Here is a 21,199-nt window from a genome sequence, read left to right on the forward strand (position 1 = left end):
CCTCTTCTTTTGCCTGGGAATCAGAAGTATAAGTACAACCTGTAATCTGGGCAGCCAGTACGCAAATCCGATTAAATGCAAATGCCCCCGCAAAACCCAACAACTACCCACACACACACCCACACCACACACCCACACACACACACGGAGCACAGATTAGTTGCGTAAGTTCTAGGGAAACGGTGGGGGTAGGGTGTGGAGAAAGAGCAGTTGGAACAGGTGGAGCAGCAACAGCAGCAGCAGCAGCAGAAGGAGATTGTGGATGAGAATGAGTGTCAGTGGTTGCACTGCAGCAATCGTCAGTCAAGCAAATACTGCAGCAATTCCATTCCCATTGGCATTCCCATTGGCAGGAGTGCCTGGGAGCGTTCCATACTACTAATTAATATTTCAATGGGCGAACGATGCATACTCGAGGATAGATCCTCAATCCTTAACGCTTTAAGCCCCGGACAAGAAGCTGCAAACTTCAAAAACGGCTACGGCTACGGCTGCTGCCAAATAGTTGAGCATGAATACTCATTTCGACCATTAATGGCTGATGGGTTCGGTTAGTTCGCCATGGCGGAGGGGGCTTCGCATGTCTCCCGCTTCATAGGAAAGGAAATGACAGCCATTTCCATTTTTAGCAGCGCCTGGGAACGCTCACAACTGGCGCGCCAAACGGAAGTGCTCGGCCATAGATAGAGGGAGAGGAGTCCTCGCTTTAAAGCGAGCTTTAATGCTCCACAATGGTAGCAGAGCAGCCACTATACTATCCCAGTTTACAGTATCCAGCAGCCCGATCCCAGATCCCAGCACTGTCGCAAGTTTGTTTGGTCCCCCCCTCCCGACATCGACAGCGACATCCACATCCACATCAGAATTTTATGTAGCGCACGAAAATTCGACCAGGCCAGGAGGAGCGCCACTAGACGAGAAGGAAGTGGAGAAGGAAGGACGAGATGGAGCAAAAATAAAAACGCCACTTCCGTTTTATTTGCGCAAAATTAAATAAACCGAAATATGGCGGACCATATTGGCGCATAATGGGCAAAAATATTCTTTTCATTAATGGTGGCCCCTGGCCGCTGGCCTCTGGGCAAAAACCAACACAAGTACTCGCACTCGCACTCGCTCTCATAGATGGCAAGGAAAATAAATAAACTGCGAAGCCAAAAAGGAAAGCCGAAAAGTAAAAGCTCCGACCAGCTTATTGTGTATAAATATTTGGTTGACCAGGACAACCAGCATTGGGTAGGATGTCGCAGTGTGTCTGTCCACTTAGGTGGGCTGGATCTGAGTGTGGGTCTGGGTCTGGGCTGGGAGTGCGAGTGTGCTCATAATTGGGAATGGGAATGGGGCCACGAATCATGAAGCGATTGTGACAATGGCTGGGTTTATTCAGTTTGATTGAATCTGCAGGATGGGGCCAAGGAAACGTTAGCTATCATAGCTTATATTATATTACTTTTGTTATTGAGATGATAATGATTTGGGAGCTCCTTATATGAATACAATATTGATCCTGAACATGTAGCGACTGTATACCTATACGTGCTTTAGCTTAGCTTAGTTTTTGGATTCCATTTCTCTACTCCAGAGGAGTTTTTCTAATATATGTATATAACACTGAATAAAGTTTGAGTAAAGTTTGCAAAGTCGTTAAGTTTTAAAGCATCAGCTTTGTTAGAGAGAGAGAGAGAGAGAGAGAGGTCTTGACTTTGTGATCTACACAACTACTATGCTCTCTTGCTCGGCCTCACACTTGCGTTATTTGCTGAGTGACAGGGAGAGCGTGACTAGCCTTCGCTGCTCTGCACTCACATACATACATACATACACTGCGCTTTTGCTCGGCCACCCACTCACTTTCGATTTCGTTCTTTGCTGGCAGAGCTGTCCTGCTCTCAGCAAAGTGCTCTAAACTGTTCGGCCCCGCTTCAGAACATTGCACTAGCACCACATTCAGTAGGAAGATAGAATCAAAGATAAAAAACTCTTCAAATCAATCGCCATTTCTATGTTGATGATTTCATCCACGCACTTTCCTTCTAGAACATTCGCCCAATAACATACACACACTCCCACACATTGCAAAAGCAAAGCCTCTCTTTTAGACGCTCTCAGCGATTGCTGTTCCTTCACCTTCAAATGACTTTGAGTGGAAAGAGAGCGCAAAGTCAAATTTAGACTCAGACGCATGTTTATTCATGTCGCGCAGCCAAAAGTGCAGTAAGAAGGTGTGATAGGTAGCAAGTGTTTAAAAGGGAAATCTGCCGGAGAACTGGTAAAATATGTTGCAAAAACCCGGAAATGTAATAAGTTCAAATCAGTCGCCAGCTCTATGCTGATGATCTCATCCACGCACTCTCCTTCTAGAACATTCGCCAAACCTACAACACACTCACACACATTGCAAAAGCAAAGCCTCTCTTTTAGACGCTCTCAGCGATTGCTGTTCCTTCACCTTCAAATGACTTTGAGTGGAAAGAGAGCGCAAAGTCAAATTTAGACTCAGACGCATGTTTATTCATGTCGCGCAGCCAAAAGTGCAGTAAGAAGGTGTGATAGGAAGCAAGTGTTTAAAAGGGAAATCTTCCGGAAAAGTGGTAAAATATGTTGCAAAAATCCGGAAATGTTATTAGTTCAAATCAATCCCCATTTCTATGTTGATGATTTCATCCACGCACTTTCCTTCTAGAACTTTCGCCCAAGCTATAAGACACACACACACTCCCACACATTACAAAAGCAAAACCTCTCTTTTAGACGCTCTCGCCGATTGCAGTTCCTTCACCTTCAAATGGCTTTGAGTGGAAAGAGAGCGCAAAGTCAAATTTAAACTCCCGGCGCAGACGCACGTTTATTCATATTGCGCAGCCAAATATGCAGTAAAATAGTGAAAAAAGTTCGGGAAATTTTGAAAAAAGCCGTGTGATAAGTCTAGCAGTTGTTTAAAAGAAAAATCTGCCAAAACGTGGTGAAAAGTTTTATAAAAAGTTCTGGAAAAAGCTGGAAAAGTGGAACTCCATGTGGGAGCACCAAAGCATTGGGGAAAAGTAGTAAAAGATCATATCAAGTGTAAAATCAATGTTTTTCGCATATGAAAAATCGACCGAAAACGGCAATTGCGTAGTAGGTATAGCGCTGCTTCCAGCGCACGTTTCCAGCTATTGGAATGAGTGTAAAGAAGGAATGAAGTAAAATAACGGCATCAGATGTGCCCTGCGCTTGAGTTTTTTTTTGTGTTGAGTTTTTTTTCTGCGCTCAGCAAGGTGAGAGTGATGTACTTTATGATCATTATGACGACAAGCAGTAGAAGGCGGCAAGCAGTGAGTGAAAAAAGAGCCAGTATTAAAGCCAGATAAAATACGAGTGAGAAAAAAAGAAAATGTCCCACAAAAACTTAAGAAAGAGCGAAAATTTTGAGCGCATATTGTCGTAAAGAAAAAGTAACGGCATCATATGAGTGTTTTTTTTTTTCTGTGAGAGTGAGATTGAGTGTTTGTGCAGGATGGTCATTATGACGGCAAGGGGTGCCAGGCGGTTTCGGCAAAAAGTTACTGAAAGTGTTAAAGTGAAAATAAAATGCCCCGCAAAACTATAAAAAGAGCGGAAAAAGGCCCGCTGAACTAAAGAAAGAGCGGAAAATAATAAAAGGCTTAGATGGCCAAAAAGTGAGTGAAAGTGCAAGTGAAAATATAATGCCCCGCAAAACTATAGAAAGAGCGGAAAAAGGCCCGCTGAACTATGGAAAGAGCGGAAATAGAAAAGGCTAAATTGCCAATAAGTGAGTGAAAGTGCAAGTGAAAATAAAATGCCCCGCAAAACTATAGAAAGAGCGGAAAAAGGCCCGCTGAACTAAAGAAAGAGCGGAAAATAATAAAAGGCTTAGATGGCCAAAAAGTGAGTGAAAGTGCAAGTGAAAATACAATGCCCCGCAAAACTATAGAAAGTGCGGAAAAAGGCCCGCTGAACTAAAGAAAGAGCGGAAAATAATAAAAGGCTTAGATGGCCAAAAAGTGAGTGAAAGTGCAAGTGAAAATATAATGCCCCGCAAAACTATAGAAAGAGCGGAAAAAGGCCCGCTGAACTATGGAAAGAGCGGAAGAAGAAAAGGCTAAATTGCCAATAAGTGAGTGAAAGTGCAAGTGAAAATAAAATGCCCCGCAAAACTATAGAAAGAGCGGAAAAAGGCCCGCTGAACTAAAGAAAGCGCGGAAAATAATAAAAGGCTAGATTGCCTATAAGTGAGTGAAAGTGTAAGTGAAAATAAAATGCCCCGCAAAACTATAGAAAGAGCGGAAAAAGGCCCGCTGAACTATGGAAAGAGCGGAAATAGAAAAGTCTAAATTGAAAATAAGTGAGTGAAAGTGCAAGTGAAAATAAAATGCCCCGCAAAACTATAGAAAGAGCGGAAAAAGGCCCGCTGAACTAAAGAAAGAGCGGAAAATAATAAAAGGCTTAGATGGCCAAAAAGTGAGTGAAAGTGCAAGTGAAAATATAATGCCCCGCAAAACTATAGAAAGAGCGGAAAAAGGCCCGCTGAACTATGGAAAGAGCGGAAATAGAAAAGTCTAAATTGAAAATAAGTGAGTGAAAGTGCAAGTGAAAATAAAATGCACCGCAAAACTATAGAAAGAGCGGAAAAAGGCCCGCTGAACTAAAGAAAGAGCGGAACTGAGAATGAGTGCAAGTGCAGGATGGTCATTATGACGGCAAGGGGTGCCAGGCGGTTTCGGCAAAAAGTGAGTGAAACTTTTTAAATGCGTGAAAAGAAAAACAGTTGAATGTCTCGCAAAACTATTAAAAAAGGAAAGACTAGGTGGACAAAAAGTGAGAGTAAACGTGTTAACGCGAGATCAAATGCGAGTAAAAAAAAACAATAACAATGTATGTAACGCCACGCTGTTTACAAGCCACAACAACACAACGCAACAGAAATATAACTCAAATAATATTAGACGCTAAAGAATTATGGGAACTGGTGAGTACTTCTGTTTTGGTTATATATTTCTTATTTCTTTCTTCTTATATTTTACTTACTTTTACTTTTTTATATTCTTTCTATAATTAAATTTTCTATATTTATATTTCGTATTTTCTTCTTTCCCTCATTTCTAATTTTTTTTTAATTTTGTATTTGTTTTCGATCAGTGAATTTCTTTTGGTTTGATTGTTATCTGTTTTTATTGTCAGTCAATATGTGGTACTGAAATGGAAAATGTGGAACTATTTGATGCACTTTTCTTACAACATTTTTAATAGGATTTTAAGTTTGAACATCGCATTATTTGTATTAACCGGGGCTACATGTGTAGAAATTTTGGCTGTGATTTTTTTGGAAAAACATTTCCAATTTTCGTCTCCTCCCGCTTTCCAAGCATTCATCTCATAAATGTATCTATCTCAATTTTTGTGTAATATTAACGAAATTTACGTGCAGGTCCCCAATTATGTCTAGACAAAGCTGAAACCCGGCTTTACATCGGCACATTCCCTGGTCCCTTAACGTCTGTCCAACAGTAGGAGAAAAGCGGAGGCGGAGACGACACACGTGTCTATGTCCATTCGGCCTACGGCTTCGCTGGTTGCCAGCCATATGAAAATAAACCAATTTGCATATATTTTATAAAAAGAGAGATACATACATAGATACTCCCACTGGCAGTGGAGAATTCGTAGAAAACAACGAAAAATAAAATCTGTAGGACATCACTCATACGCACCGTGTGCCACAGGTTGTACGGGTGGGGTAGGGAAAAACTTGAAAGGAAATACAAACAAACAAAAAAGAGCAAGAAAATTGCCCAGCGGAAATTACGCACTGCGGGGGCACACTGTCTCACTGCCTCATCTGTGTCCCGGGGGAGTTGTAATCGCTGGCGGTTTCAGTAGTCTTGGCCTGGCTAATTGACTAAATTTACAAAAACGCGGTTGTTGGCCCTGTTCCGCTGCTCTGACTGGTAGTGTCCGTAATTATAAATCAATTGCTTGCAGGGTGCTCTGTGTTTGGCTTTGCTTCCCTCCTGCAACTGTGCCAGTCCTAGCTGTGGCAGAAAGTTGCGTGACATTTGGCAAATCCTTCGGGCAGCTTTCCACAGTCTGAGCATTGGCGTGCCACTCCTGATTCTCTGCTTCTGCTTCTGTGCTTCCCGTTTACTTGCCCTAGTTCGTGCCTTTTCGCAGGTCCTTCTGTTTGCCCGGGTCCATTGCTCGTTTGCTTTCAATCTGCGTTTGGCTGTTTTCAATTTCTTTTGGAATTTGTTTTTCACGCGCGAAAAAAAGCAAAAGAATCAGCACAATTTCATAACCCCAGACTTCGCCCCTGTGGCTGGCCCTATAGATATTTATAAATATATATTCCAACTATACCCGCTAGCCGTAACTGTTAGGGTATGCTGCATCCTTGCAAATGTATGAAGAAACCTCAACAGATGTCAGATACTTAAGCGTATTTTCATGGCTGAATAATTCCCGCGTTGAAGGTATCTTTTAGTCGGAACTTTGAGAACAGATTTCCCGACTTGTTTTTATGTGTTTATATTTGATGCGTTTGCCGCTGGCTTTGTATGCAGCGGTGCGGGTGCATGGAAGGCATCCTTGTAAATATTTCTTTATGTATCTGTGGTGGGTGTCCGTATATTCGTATTCGTATATACATATTTGCTACAGATTCCTGATTTATATGTACCCAGATGTATGTATATTGACTTGGTGCCCATGTCTCGATGGCTGCGTGTGTGTTTGCCGTCGGCGGCTGTGGAAAATGGCCTCGTAAACGTTTAATAAAATATGATTTCAATTGATTCGAAACTCGCATTTAAGCAGTACGTACTCATACTTGGCTACTCGCATGTGTGTGAGTCGGCGATACCGGATTCCCCCAGGCAATCAATAAAGCAAAAACAAAGTGCCCCAATGTGAGAGACAGAGAGAGAGAGAGAGAGAAATTCCCGATTCCTTCTGTCTGGGTCTGGATCTGTGTGTCTGTCGGTCTCTGGAGGCTTTCGTTCGCCTTGACTTGGTCTGGTCCTCAGTTATCCGCTTAGATCACTCAACTAAAAAACTCAATTTGCATATTAATATTATTTGGGGTTTTTTTGTATTTATTTTTTTTTTTTGTATATGTTGTTGTTGCTGTTGTGAGGCCCTTTTGCCGCTGGGTCTTCATCCTTTTATCAAACAACAAAAAGAACAGCAACGAAGGGCCAGAATCAACAGTAGTGAATTGAATTTGCTCTGCTTCAACGCCTTTGCCATCGTTCCCCTTTGATGCGAGTATGAACATGGACAGGAGCAGGAGCAGGTCCACACACACACACACGCATGGGCCAGGGCCAGGTCCAGGTGCGTCCCAGGTGCATACTTTGTGGAGCTGCTTGAGGAAACTCTGTTCAACATTACAGCGTTGCGCCTTCCCTTCTTTTCCCTTCCCGTCTGCCTCTTCGTTTGTGTGGGGCTTTTGTTCAGCTGCCGGACAAAAGCGTAGCAGGGCTGTCAGTCAGTGTGTTACGGCAATTTCATTTTTATTGGAATTATGTCAGTGTTATTTTGTCATAATCATAACAAGAAAGGACTCCTGGCTTCGGGGGTACTCCTACCTTTGCAGCCTTAAATACCCTTGCAGATTCATTGTTTCTATGGCAGCTGTCATAGTCATGGTACGATGTTGATGCAATTCTGCTGAACCATAAACCAACTCTTGACACTGCCTGATGTTTCATCTAACAAGGATTTACTTACCTCCCAAACACATACAAACCACTTCTAAAGGCATAGATTCCAGTCGGTTAAAGACCCTTTCGACAGCTTTAATAATTATCCCCAATTAACTTGAAACTTTTGCACTTGATTTGAGTTCGCCAAACAAACTCGAATTAATAATGAGATATTGCCTTTTGGGGTTTTGGGGCCCTGGAGCTCTACGGTTTTTTGTTTCGGTTTCGGGTTGCGGGTTTCGATTGCCGTTTGTGGGTTTGTTTTGACGAACGCAAATGAAACTGAATAATTTAGCATTGCGGAATACTTGAATTTAATATTTCATCAGTCTGGCTGTGGCAATCGGATTTAGAATTAGAATATAAATGGGCTACCAGCCAATGTCCAATCTGAGTGGCTGCAGTCAATCAACGGCCCGGACATGTTAGGTGGCACTCGGTATCGTCCCCGTTTGGCGGATGGGGAGCTCGCTCCACTGCCCTGGCCCGTGGCCCTCTATCGGAGGCTCAATCACATCTCCTGGCCCCTGGAGGTGGGCGTGACTGCCAGGACGGAGCACTTGGAGCGCTTAATACTGATCGTTGGCTTTCTGATCTTTTGCGAGCACAATGAGGTGGATTTTCATTATCTGATTGTGAATCGGAACGACATAGACAACTTTCTGACGGGCATGCCCACCTATCTGATACTGGTGGAGATGCAGATACGCTGCTTCCAGCTGGCCTGGCACAAGAACCGCTTCAGGAGCCTGCTGCAGCGCTTCTACAAGAATATTTACGTGCAGCAGGCGTCGGAGCCGCAGCTCTTTGCCGACATTCAGCGTCAGATGCGTAGCACGAGACTCAATTCGATTGTCTACCTGCTGGCCCTGTTCAACTTTCTGCTGGTGCCCGTCCAGAATGTCATCTACCATCGCCGCGAGATGCTCTACAAGCAGGTCTATCCGTTCGACAACACGCAACTGCATTATTTCATACCCCTGGTTGGGCTCAACTTTTGGGTGGGAGTGATTGTGACCAGCATGCTCTTCGGAGAACTCAATGTGCTCGGCGAGATGATGATGCACCTGAATGCCCGCTACGTGCAGCTGGGACAGGATCTGCGACGTACGGCCCAGCGTCTGTTGTGGGAGGCCAACCAAGTGGAGATGGCTGCCAGCTATCGCCGGGCATTGACACACATCCTGCGCCGGAATGGTGCCCTTCATGATTTTGGCGAAGAGATCGAGCAGGAGTTTAGTTTGCGCATCTTTGTGATGTTCGCCTTCAGTGCGGGTCTCCTGTGTGCCCTCAGCTTCAAGGCCTATACGGTGAGAGGCAAAGTTCTCTTATTCTCTAACGGATTTGTATTCTCATTCCCTGTTGTCGCTGTTGCTCTCTCTCTCTCTCACCACAGAGTCCGTTCGGCAATGTGGCATACATTGTGTGGTTTCTGGCCAAGTTCATGGAACTACTATCCTTTGGCATGCTTGGCTCCATACTCTACAAAACGGTATTACTAATCCCTGAGCTACATTCCCCTTTTTAATTTCTGCATCACATTTCTGCTAATCTTGTGCTTCAATTTGCTCTCTGACAGACGGATGATTTGGCCCTAATGTACTACACCGCCGACTGGGAGCAGGTGGTCCATCAATCAAAAAATCTGCAGGAGAATCTCAGGCTCATGAAGCTGGTCATATTGGCCATTCAACTGAACTCCAGGCCGTTCTTTATAACTGGTCTGAAGTACTTTCGTGTTAGTCTGGCTGCAGTCCTTAAGGTGCGGAATAAGTTTATGTTTGCAGCTATTTTATTTACTATTAATCTAATTTTACAGATCATTCAAGGTGCCTTCTCGTACTTTACCTTTTTGAATTCGATGCGCTGAAAACTGCCAATCGATTGCCTCTCAGTTTATTTTGCTCCTTTTTGCCCTTTAGTTTTATTATTCCACATTTGTGGGTGTTTAGGGGCTTGGGAATTATTCGTATTCAAAGATATTAATACGTGCAGGACTGTGATTTATGGAGCTGCAAATGCAACTGCAACGTGATGCAGAGTTACTGCATCATCAATTCAAATCCAACTTCAACTCTACTCATAAGGAGGAGCACATTTAAAGCAAATGAAATTTGCTGCTGCTGCGTTGACAGCTAAAATCCAAAGACGTTACCCGGGCACATCCATCGATATCCATATAGCCATAACTGTCAGCCAGACCCTATGACTGAGTGGCAGCGATTGGCAGGGCTTTCGAGGAAGGAGAGCAGCAGCAACCAGAGTGGAGTATATAGAGGGAGCACATTGCAATATATACATATATATTCACCCTATATTTTACTACATAATCGTGGTAGTGGCGCATAAATATCTATCTGTATATGTGGCAAACATAAATCGGTGGAAAAATGTCGTTACAAATATTTTATAACAGGAAATCCGTTATTTATACCCACAGCACATTGTGCTTAGGGAGGGTTGGCCGGGTGTGGGCTGTGAAGTGGGGGAGGGAAGTAGGGAGTACTGCGCTCAACTTCAATCGGCACTTGGCAAATAAGAATGAATGAATGTTGTTTGCCTGTCTTATGGCTGCTGCTCCCCACCCTTCCACCGAGACACAGCAGCAGCGTCAGCAACCATTTCTTACCATCTGTCCGAGGGAAACCATCATCACATCATCCCATGGCCTGATTGAAGCGACAAAATGCAAAATCCTTATGAATTGGCTACAATTTTATTTATTATTACTCGTTCTACTATTTGCCTCCGACTGGCAGTCGGCACTCGACAAGGCTGACAAGACGTATTTCTATGGCAGCTGCTGCTTCTCTCCACCCAACAGCAATCTACTCCCAGCAATTGCTTCAGAGAGTGCGATTCAGAAGCAGAAGCAGCTCCTTGCGACAAACGACTTGTTTTGAGCCACACAAAGTGGCGTTCCCAAGGCGATTCGATTCCATTATGAAGAAGGCTAGCAAACCGATGGCAAATTGCAAAGGCGCAATTGATATTGGTTCTGTTCTGTTCCGTTCCGTTCTGTTCTGTTCTGTGCACTGTGTTAACAAAGTGAAAATGCCGTCAATAGGATGATGCAGAAAAGGAATACCAAGAAGAGCATCAACTGCAAAAGTACTTGAAATGATTTCCAACTAATAATTGAACCCTTAACCACCTCGCTGGGTGTTTCTTTTTTGGAGCGCGGAGCGGGCGGGTGTTCTAACCTTTCGAGTTCTTAGAAATAATCCTAGCTGTAAAGGAAGTTTATTTCATTTTTTTGTTAGCAATTCTCTGACAGAACTTGGAAAAACTGTAACTAATTTTGATAAATCATAGACCCAAATTTCCACCAATGAATTTTCATTTTATTAAATTTTGTTAAACTTAAACCCAAATTAATTCCGAGTTAAAGTCTGTCACAGAATGGTTTCCATACCGAAATGGTGCCGTCGGACGCTTCGCCTGATCCGCCAGAACCATGAGTCGCTGGCCAAGTACACCATTATATGGCTGTTGTTGGTGGGGATCATGCACTATAGCTACGTGCGGAATAACTGCGATCTGCTGTGGTGGAAGCATCAGCTAACCGACCACATGGTCGGCCCCATGGTGGTTATGCTGTACATTATCATCTTCAAGGTGTCCCTCATTCTGTCCATGACCCTCTGGAACTACATGAAAAAGCAGGACAAGGAGCAGGAGAATGCACACGAAATGCCCATTGCGGAGGTGAAGCGACGCTATCGTCGCTTCATTATGATGCGTCTGCTGAGGGCCGTGGAGAAGTTTGTGCATCGTCCACTGTGCGACGTTTTGCGTCATGACCGCGTGAGGAGGCGCTTTCTGAGGCGCCATGAGAAGTTTGTCAAGGAAGTGGCGTTGTTTCTGTGGAATGCCCGCAAGCTGTACGAGCGCACCCACGATCAGCTGTATCTGCCCCTGCACCAGGTGCTGCTCGTGGACGATCGGCGGGAGGAGCAGCTGCTGCAGTTGGGCTACGGCGAACGCCTGACGTCGCTCAAAGATTTGGACATCCACAAGATGGTCTACGGTTAGTGGTTAGCACCCAACAGCAACTGTAGCAGCGGCAGCATTAGCAATATGCGGCAGCCAACTTTGCAAAACTTTTTAATTAGATTTCGGCTCATGCTCTCCGCTGATTGGTTGGCTCCGGTTAATTTCCACTCTACCAACATGTTAATTTTAATGGCCCACGCGCAAGCTTAGAACCTTCCACATGCATGAAAAATATACATAATACGAGTATGCTGTGCCACCACTGGAGTCCCCAAAGTGTGGCAGTTTCTTCTGATTCCTTCCCTGATTATTTTGCAGGGGGATGATGGCGCTCAAATCGGAGTTGGTTACGTGTGAGTGTGCCAGGAACTTTTCATTCTTCAGAGCTTAGTTTTTGTCTGCAGTAATTAATGGATATTTTTGTGTGTTCTAAAGGATTGGAAAATTTGAGTAGAATATGGAAAGAAAATGTCATAGTTATTGGCTATTAATTAAGATATGATTCAAATGATTTCTTGGAAAGCGGGTGGCTTTTATTTTATGCTTCACAGCTGGCTAGCACTAAATTTATTTCTACCATTAAAATGAACTTAAATACATTGGAAATTGTATTAAAATAAGCCTTATTAATTTTAATATAGCGAGCATCGAGGCCTTTGTCTTAGCATAAAATAATAACTGCGATTAGCCCTTTCTAGACATAGTCATAATCCATGTCCAGTGCCTCGCGGTGGTCCGGCAGTAGGGGATTGTAGTGCTTCATATGTCCGGCTGGTGGTGCTGCAGGTGCAGCAAGTGGAGCTGAGGGTGAGCCTGATGGCCGTGGTGGTGCCTGAAAATGTCCCGATTGCCGCCGCCAGTGACCCCCCACAGGACGCAGTTTCAGCGGCGGCGCCGAGTGGCCGAGCGGCTTCTGCTGATAATAATGCTTGTGAATGGTGACGGGACGCAGGCCCAGCTTCAGTCTTTCGGCCCGCTTGTTGGCGAGAAAACGCTTGCGATCGAAGGCATCCACATTTTGCTTGACTCCAAAGACCAGATTGAGGAATGGCTTGACCAGCACACTGAGGGCCACAAAGCCCAGGAAGCCAAAGACTGCGGGAGAGATGAGCGTGAAGAGAAAGACGCCCAGGGTGAAGGGATTGAGAACCGTGAAGAAGGCCACGAATTTGACGAACGGATAGAGCACCTGTCCCACATGGCTGAGGTACTCCTTTTTCTTCTTCTTGAAGAGGCTGTTGTGCCGCAGGAGGTCCTTGATCTTGCTGAAGGGACGTTGGGTGGTCGCCGGAGGCTGCGTAGTGGTTAGGCTGGCCAACAGGGCGCTGGGTACTGTCAGGGATGGGGTCTGGGCGGGATAGGAGGGATATCCGGCGTCATGTGGATGGTGGTAGTAGTGGGGCTGCTTGGTGGGATTCGCGAAGATCAGTTGGGCCGGCTGGAAGAGGCCCAGCCCAGGGGCCTGCGTTGGCTCCGGCTTCTGTTTCTGTTTCTTTCTCTTCTTCTTGCGCTTTCCCTTTTTCTTCCTCTTCTTCTTCTTGTCACCCTTGTCGCCCTTGTGCTTCTTCTTCTTGCGCTTCTTGCGTCTCTTTTTGCGCTTCTTTCGACGGCGCCGACGTGTCCGCTTCCTGCGTCGTCGAATTCTCTTTCTTCGGCGCCGAATTCGCTTTCTCTTCCGCTTCTGACTCTCCTTTGCCCGACCCTGTGCCTGCGGCACGCCTTTGTGCTGCGCCTGCGGTTCCAACTCCCAAGCGATGGGCTCCAGAATCTCGAAGCTCCCTTCCTCCTCCTCCTCTGCTGCTGCTGCTGCTGCTGCTGCATCCTCTTCTTCCAGGTGATGCTGATGCTGCTTTACCGCTTCCTTGATGAGGGCATTCACAATGTGGAAGGGCTTCATTGTGGTGGTGTGCCTGTTTGCCTCCTCAAGATCCATGTCCAGCTGTTGCAGGACGCGAAAAGGTTTTGGCGTCGTGGTTTTGCTGTCATGCACCTGCTGATCCTTGTGCAGGGCCTCGAGAATGTGGAAGCTGGCATTGGACTGCACGGAGTGCTGCTGCTGCTGCTGTTGCTGATCCAGGACCAATTGTTGCAGCACACTGAAAGGCTTCAATGTGCTGGTCCGCTTCAGCTTCGCCTCCAAGTCCTGCTGCAGTTTCTCCAGCACATGGAACGGCTGCCTGCTGACCCGTCTGGGTACGGGGTACAGCTGTGGCAGCTGGGCACGCCCTTCAGTCTTCAGTTTAGATGGGGTGTTGCCTGTGGCATAGCCGTATAAAGTTTCGTATATTTTTGCAAAATTAAAAACATGAAGAGTTTCCACCTCTGCCGCCGCCCCTGCCACCGCTCCAGTTGTACGCCGATGGGCGCTGTGGGCGCTAAACTCGAACTTTGATAATCCATCACGCCCACCCGCCTGCTGCTCGGTCTGTGCGGTCTGCTGGGTGCGTGCCCTGCCGCAGTTTTGTAAAATCAACAGAAATATAACAAAGTTGCTAACACTTTTGGCACTTGGTCTCTGCCCCATTTCGATTCATGTTGCCCAGCGGTTGGGGGTGGGGGTGGGGGTGGGGGTGTGGGTTGGTTGTCCTGGCTACGCTCCTGGCTTTTGCGATTCAGTTTGATGTTTGATTTAATTTCAACTTTTGCGTTTCACTTGCCAACTACAACTAAAGTCCGGCTCTTGGCCATTGCCACATCATCAGCTCGGTTGACGACGTTGACGTTGCTGTGTGTCTCTCTGTCTCTCTGTCTATCCCTCTGTCTGTTCTGTTCTGCTTTGAGGGGAACGGGACTCTTTCTAGCACTTTGCCAACTTGTTGAGCGGTGGGTCAAAGGGTAGGCAGGCAGGCAGGCAGCAACCATTTCACTTTTCGCTCTCGCTCTTGATTTCCAGTTTGTTTTCGCTGCTCCCCATCGCCACCCCTCCACCAGTTTCAGTTTTCTTTTGGCTTTGCTTGTAGTTTTATTATAAAAGTAAAATTTATTACTACTTAGTACATTATCAACGGTTCTGCTGCTCGTTATGGTCACCCCTTCCCCAGTTCTCCCCCATGTTATGACAAATTTCCGTATAGCCAACAACTTGCCAGGCCAAGCCAAGCCAAGCCAAGCCAAGCACTTAATTATGTTTTTTGGGCACACAAAAAAAAACCCAAAAACCGAAAACTGCTGTCTGCCTTTAGGGCCAACAACTTCGACTACTGCTGCTGCACACAACACACAGCACACAGCACCCAGCACAAACCAACAGCCCAACCAACAAGAAGCAGAACGAGAACCTGAAAACGGTTTTTGGGACGAGGCTCAAACGAGGCCGAGACTATCACAACACGAATTATGTGAACTGCCGCCATGCAAAAGACTTTGGAAAGTACTTAGTGGCCAATTGCAGTTACCAGCTACCAGCTACCAGTTCCCACTAGCCACTTTGCTGCTGCTGGGTCCAACTTTTTCCCTCCTACAGACTATTTTATGGCTATTTTTTGTGTATATATTTACGGGTATATGCGGATGTGTACTATGCTTATAAGCAGTTGGCTCTTGCTCAGAAAATGTGCATCAAAATACTCTTGAAAACAACTTGGGAAGAGTCAAGTAGAGGCTACCTCCATGCAGCTTCTCTACAACCGTATAATCATTGATTCAGCAAACACAGAGCAAATACAAATCAGAAGTACATATGTATATTATACTTACATAAGTACAAAAGAAATTTAAATACAAATTGAATACACTGAAAGTCTGCTTAGACTAACTATAAACTAAATCCTTAGTTCCATATTATTATTTAATCCATTGAGCTGCTAAATTCACTCCATAGAAAATAACTTTAAAGATAGAGCTTACCCCAGTTACCATATTCTTTCCTTTAAATTATATTCAGTCTAACTTCAACCTTAACTTAATTACAAGTGCTCCTCCCACCAGACCCTCCTTGATGGTTTTATACCCGTACAAAATTTGGAGCACATCGACCCATACATTTTGTTGGCGTGGTGGAATGGGGGAGGCAACATGTGCTTTAGGTACTTACAACATTTACCAACCAACGTTACGTTATGCCATCTGCAGTCAATTCCACTTTGAATAGCCATTATCCTAATTGTTTATTATGGATTTTGATCAGAAATGGGAGCATTACAATACGAGTATGTGTCTGCATTTTACGATCTAATCTTTTAGGGCGTGTAAGCGATACACACACAGTGGGACAGACACACACACATTAACTGGGTAATAACCCATAATAAAAATGCTGCAAATGAGCACAGGGACAGGTGTTGGTAAGCCAAAAGCTGCCGCACCCAAAAAAACTCTGCCACTCTTTTGACAATTAAGCGGCAGCATGGATGGTATGCAATTTGAGCCATCTGTTGGATGAACGGACACAAAAAAAAACAGATGAACATCGATTGGCTGTCACCTTGGAAGCGAGTAACTAAATTTGATTGCAATTTTCCCTGCGGCATCAGGGAGCAGGGGAGTCAGAGAGGAGAACATCAAAGCCAAAGCAGGGACAAAAATACAATATCAAGCAAGTGACACACAATCGAGCAATCAACATCAAAATCAAATTCAAATTCCACAAAGAGAGCAGATAAATAGTATATAGTTTTTTTTTACACAATGTTTGGTGTGCTAGGAGGAGCAGGACTCCGACTCCTGACCCTGCCACTGCTTGGCGGTCTACGTGTCCCTCAGAACCCAGCGATGAGTCGGCGCACCAAGCTGGATGCCTGCAACATGTACGACAAGATTAAGTTTGAGTTCACCGCGGAGAACAAGGCCCGAGTCGACTCGCTGCTCACTTGGTATCCGGAAGCGGAGCGCCAGGGGGCGCTGCTGCCACTGCTGGACATTGCACAGCGCCAGTACGGCTGGCTGCCCATCACGGCCGTTGTGGCAGTCGCCGAGCGACTGAAGATCGATCCGATGAAGGCCTACGAGACGGCCAAGTACTACACAATGTTCCACATGAAGCCGTTCGGCAAGTTCGTGGTCTCCGTGTGCACCTCCACGCCCTGCTATCTGCGCGGCGGCGACGATCTGCTGAAGGCCTGCTCGAAGATGCTGCGCCTGCAGCCAGGCGAGACCAGCAAGGACATGCAGTTCACGCTGAAGGCCGACTGTTGTCTGGGCGCCTGTGTCAACGGGCCCGTGGCGAGCGTCAACGATGACCTCTACGAGGACCTCAACGAGGTGAGCTTCGAGGCGATTTTGAGTGATCTGAAGTGCGGCAAGGTGCCGCCCGCAGGACCCTGCACCGGACGCTGTTCCAGCGAACCGTTAGATGGGCCCACCACACTGCTGATCGACCCACCGCCAGCCGGCTACATGATGCGTGACCTGGATGATCCTGGCAAGAAATGCAAGTAGCCTCGTCCAGGCTGCCTCCTTCATCCTGCATTCAGTCTTAAAGCAATAAATTTCGATTGCCATTGGCAACGTGGCAACGGCAAAGAAATTCGAAAGAGTGCTGCCAACAGCTGTTGTTTTGCTAAGCTTCTACTCATCCGCATTCGCATTCGCATTGTCCTCGTTCTGTGTCCCTCTCCGTGTCCCTGTCCGTGTCCCTGTCCCTGTCCCTGTCTGCTGCCATTTCTGCAGTTTATCCCTGGCCAAAGGACATGCCTTGGATTTCTGCAATGCTGGCACAATAAACAGACAACAGCAATGACAAAACAAGAAGGAGACAGCGTTCCACAGAACCCCAGAGTCGAAGATATCCATACCCTAGATTCAGCAGGACAGCAGTGCAGTTGGGTGATAATGAGAGATTGGTTCTTGGGGTTTCTCCTCATAGCTGTGGCCTCACTCGAACTGTAACAGCAGCCGGAAACTTTTGCTAGCACTTCGATTAACCTTCTGGCAAGGGTATAGCCAGTGCTGTATTCCTGCATCCAGAGCGTAGCTCAGCCCAGCCCATGTCCTGTCAGCCATTGCAGCAAGTAATCAGCTTTTGTCTTGTCTCCTCTCCGATGTGCCCTGCCCTGCCCTTGCGTGCTGCGGTTTGACCTCGGCCCGTGGGGCATGCCACCGCCAGCAGCATTCTAATAAAATGTTCACCAGGAACGACGAGCAGGAAACAACAACAAGCAGCAACAACAAGCAGCAACGGGAACTTCAAAAGCTGCCAGGAACCTAACCCCCCCTCCCAACGATATTGTTTTGGCCAAAATAGTTTTAATTGTTGCGCGCTCCCCCAGCCCAAAGGCAGAAGGCAGCCGGCGCTGCTTTCAATCCCTAACCCTAGGCGGGATCTAGGACCCCCCTCCGCCCGTGCCACCCCACCCCAGCCCACCCCACACTCGCATAGTCAAATTACAATGGATATTTTTCAGTTTCCATAAATCTGTTTGTCGCCCCGCCCCCGCTTTTCGGTGGCACTTCAATTGCCATCAACCAGGCTCTATGGTGGCTGCCCCCCTTCTGGCCCTGCTGTCACTGACATCCGGGCCCCGCTCTCCGCCCGCCCACACCCTGTGCCAGCTCATGGTGTTGAATTTTTAAATGAAAATGAAAATTGTTGCTATTGAAAGTTTTTAATTTGTGTGCGTGCGTTTTAATTTTATTTCACGTTGCGGGACATTCAATCGAGAGTAGAGAAGTCCACTGAGTTTTTCAGGCTGTTCGAGACGTTAAGCAGAGAGTTTTTAAAGAGGTTTATATGCACCTTATATGCAGATCCACTTAGGTGTCGAGTTTTATGGGTTTTATGCAAGCGTAAATATTTTTTGGCATATTCTTTGCATTTTTAGAATAAATCTTTTCCCTTGTTTTGCCAATGAGCAACTGCAAAATTCGAAGAGTATGAAATGTTCTGTGTCACTTTCGCTGCTGTGTTAAGTTGTCCCCTGATTCCTGCCCCTTGTTCCTCAACCCCGCCTCAGTCCAGTCGCATTTTGCGTGATTTTCGCCTGCAAAAACTGCACCTTTGGGAAATTAATATCCTTTTTGGATGGTGCGGGGCACGAGGAGAGAGAGTCAACAACATCACGTGGCTGGGGCGCGTGAGCGGCGCTTGAACTTTTTGCGGCCACGTTGCACGTACTCATGCCGCATGCTCCCCGACGCCCACATCACCGAGGACTGGCACTCGCACTCGCACTTACGAGCCCCGGGCGGGGCTTTGTTTTAGTTGCTGTCGTTGACAAGTTTTGTTGTTGCCCCCCGATAGCCTGCTGTCCTTGCTCTTATCCCTGCCAGATTGCATGGTCTTTGACCAGTACCCAGCACCCACCACCTACCAGCCACCCAGTGTAGCGTGCCACCTCCCTTTTGCGTAACTGCTTTCGCGTTCTTTATTACTTTTTTGCGCAATTACTCGTTACATTATTGCATTTCATACTTCCGATACACCGCCCCGCAGTGTGAAGGTAGCTGCCACTGGAGCAGGCAATGCCAGGGCGAAATAATTAGAAAACATTTCCCCAGCCTCCACAAAGAGAGAGGGGTTGGGTGGGGGGGGTTGGTTCAGCCACTTCCAATTGCCACTTGTGTGCATCTGAATGAGTTGCATTCTTTCTGTTCGTGCTCTGTGGGGCAGCTTCCGTTCCCGCTTGATGGGGCAGCACACGCGGCTTTGTCGCCCGTTCCACGAAAACAAAAAAAAGAAAAGTTTTCATTTGCATGTTTTTAGTTAATTGAATTTATGCAAAAATTTCCGCTTTGCTGCACTGCTCCACTGGGCAACGGGCGGGCATTTATATAAGCGCCAACTGGCTCAAAACATTAAGCATACGCCAACCGTTGCCGTTTCCAGCCACTGTGCAGCACACTCACACACACACAGCTTATTAGCTCTCTCTCGCTCGCCCGTTACCCCCGTTTCTGTCTTTTGCTGCTCCTCTGGTCACGGGGTCTGGGCAGGGGCCAATAAGTGCGACGGCTGACTCTTTGACTTGCCCAGCGGAGCAGCAGAGGCTGCCTTGCTGTCCTTTGATTTCCTTTTATGTGCTCGCCATAAAGTGGAACGTCGAAGCAGTCTAGAAGCGGAAAGATGCTAAAGCTTTAGCTTTTATTACATTCCAGGAACAACAGCAGCAGCAGCAGCATCAAAATCGGTGGCAACACAGCCATGTCATCAGCTGGCCATAAATGCCTCCATTGTTGGCCCCAGGACGGAGTTTCATCACAGTTGCCTCACACACACACACATGACATGTGGCAGGGTGTCACGGGCACTTTGAAGGCTTCTCCGTTATCCATTCGTTGTCAGCCGCATTTAAATTTGATTTTTATTAAGCGCAAAATTCAAAGTGGAAAATTTATCTGCTATCCCAGGCCCCTGCCCCATGCCCGCCCAAAATGGTTGTATATCTGAGCATGCCAAGAATATTTCAATGCTCCTATTCCTCCCTACTGCTGCTGCTCCTCCCTTTATATCTGCTCTGTACATCTTGTGTTCTGCTCTGTAGAAGTCTCGTATATAAAAGCAATTTTATTGCTCAAGTTGTGCTGCTCGATGGGATAAGCCCCTCATTTATGCCCTTTGCCGTTGCTCGGCAACATGTTGCCGCTGTTCCTGCCACTGCCACTGCCATTGCCACTGCTGCTCCTATCCACTCTTGAATGATGAAGCAGGGGAGGCATGTGAAGGAGGGCTTTCCATGAGCCAACTATTAAAGTGCTGTTAACTTTATTATTTCGAGCACTTGTTGTATAATGTGGCAGCGCTGTCATGGCAACTTTCAGCCATAGTTTTCTCAGAAAAAAAAACAAAACAAAGCCGTCAGCAATAAGAGAGAGAGAAACACTGAAGTGGGGAGAGTGGAGAGTGGAGAGCATCACCCAAGTCATAATTTGTCAGAAGATGCTTTCCACATATTTGTTACAAAATATACAATTTTCTATGTGGCACTTTTCCTCCTGCAGCTCCTCCCCTGCTGCGCTTGCCACTTCATATCGCAAGTTTTAGTGATGTAAATTCTTGTCCGGTTTCCACAGCAGAAAATATATTTATTACTTTCAACTTTCTGGCTTCCATTGGCTTGGCTAAAAATGTTTCGTCAAGTGCTTCGGTTCGGGGGTAAAGAAATCCATACAAAAGAAGGCAACGGAAGCCAGAATACTGCGACAAGAAACATATTTATTTTATTATCAGTTGAAAAGCAGTTGTCGACCTACAGTAATTGGTTTCTATAGGAACCCCAGAAAAATTTCAGCTGCATTGGCAGCTTTTATACCCAAAAGTAAAGTTAATGCAGCTATTGAATAATTTTTTCTAACATTATTTATTTATTTGAATTTATTTACAAATTTGTAGTCTAAAATAAAGGCAGAGCAACAAGGCCTTCATTTTGGAATATAAAATATAATTACATTTGATTTAAACTAAAATTTAAAGTACAATGAATATTAAACGTGCAATAATATTAGGCCTCAGGACACATAAATTTCAATCATTTGTGGACAGAATTTCTGACCCGCTTTCAGCTTAATTTTATGGCACAATATTTTACACAATTTGCCAATAAATATTCATTTAATTTTGGGCTCTC

At 45.9% G+C, this 21,199-nt stretch overlaps 4 protein-coding genes across 4 annotated transcripts; 3 read left to right on the plus strand and 1 right to left on the minus strand.

Moving 5' to 3' along the window:
• Nucleotides 1-8,125: 8,125 nt before the first annotated feature.
• On the plus strand, nucleotides 8,126-9,650 carry LOC111069582 (odorant receptor 74a). The gene is made up of 4 exons (XM_022359695.2): nucleotides 8,126-9,013; nucleotides 9,100-9,195; nucleotides 9,283-9,465; nucleotides 9,523-9,650. Exons 1-4 carry the CDS (start codon nucleotides 8,126-8,128, stop codon nucleotides 9,571-9,573), a joined length of 1,218 nt encoding a protein of 405 aa, XP_022215387.2. The 3' UTR covers nucleotides 9,574-9,650.
• Nucleotides 9,651-10,968: 1,318 nt separating this feature from the next.
• Nucleotides 10,969-11,820, plus strand: LOC111069625. Its single transcript, XM_022359763.2, has one exon. It carries the CDS (start codon nucleotides 11,106-11,108, stop codon nucleotides 11,736-11,738), a length of 633 nt encoding a protein of 210 aa, XP_022215455.2. The 5' UTR covers nucleotides 10,969-11,105; the 3' UTR covers nucleotides 11,739-11,820.
• A 573-nt stretch (nucleotides 11,821-12,393) lies between these two features.
• LOC111069583 lies at nucleotides 12,394-14,223 on the minus strand. The gene is made up of 3 exons (XM_022359696.2): nucleotides 14,074-14,223; nucleotides 13,510-14,019; nucleotides 12,394-13,443 (listed from the first exon to the last, which is right to left on the minus strand). The coding sequence occupies exons 1-3, from the start codon at nucleotides 14,221-14,223 to the stop codon at nucleotides 12,394-12,396; spliced, it is 1,710 nt and encodes a 569-aa protein (XP_022215388.2).
• Nucleotides 14,224-16,212: 1,989 nt separating this feature from the next.
• On the plus strand, nucleotides 16,213-17,163 carry LOC111069645 (NADH-quinone oxidoreductase subunit E). The gene has a single exon (XM_022359787.2). The coding sequence runs from the start codon at nucleotides 16,326-16,328 to the stop codon at nucleotides 17,073-17,075; it is 750 nt and encodes a 249-aa protein (XP_022215479.2). The 5' UTR covers nucleotides 16,213-16,325; the 3' UTR covers nucleotides 17,076-17,163.
• The last annotated feature ends 4,036 nt before the right edge of the window (nucleotides 17,164-21,199 follow it).

Source organism: Drosophila obscura, unplaced genomic scaffold (assembly GCF_018151105.1).
Source record: "Drosophila obscura isolate BZ-5 IFL unplaced genomic scaffold, ASM1815110v1 contig_1, whole genome shotgun sequence".
NCBI lineage: Eukaryota > Metazoa > Arthropoda > Insecta > Diptera > Drosophilidae > Drosophila > Drosophila obscura.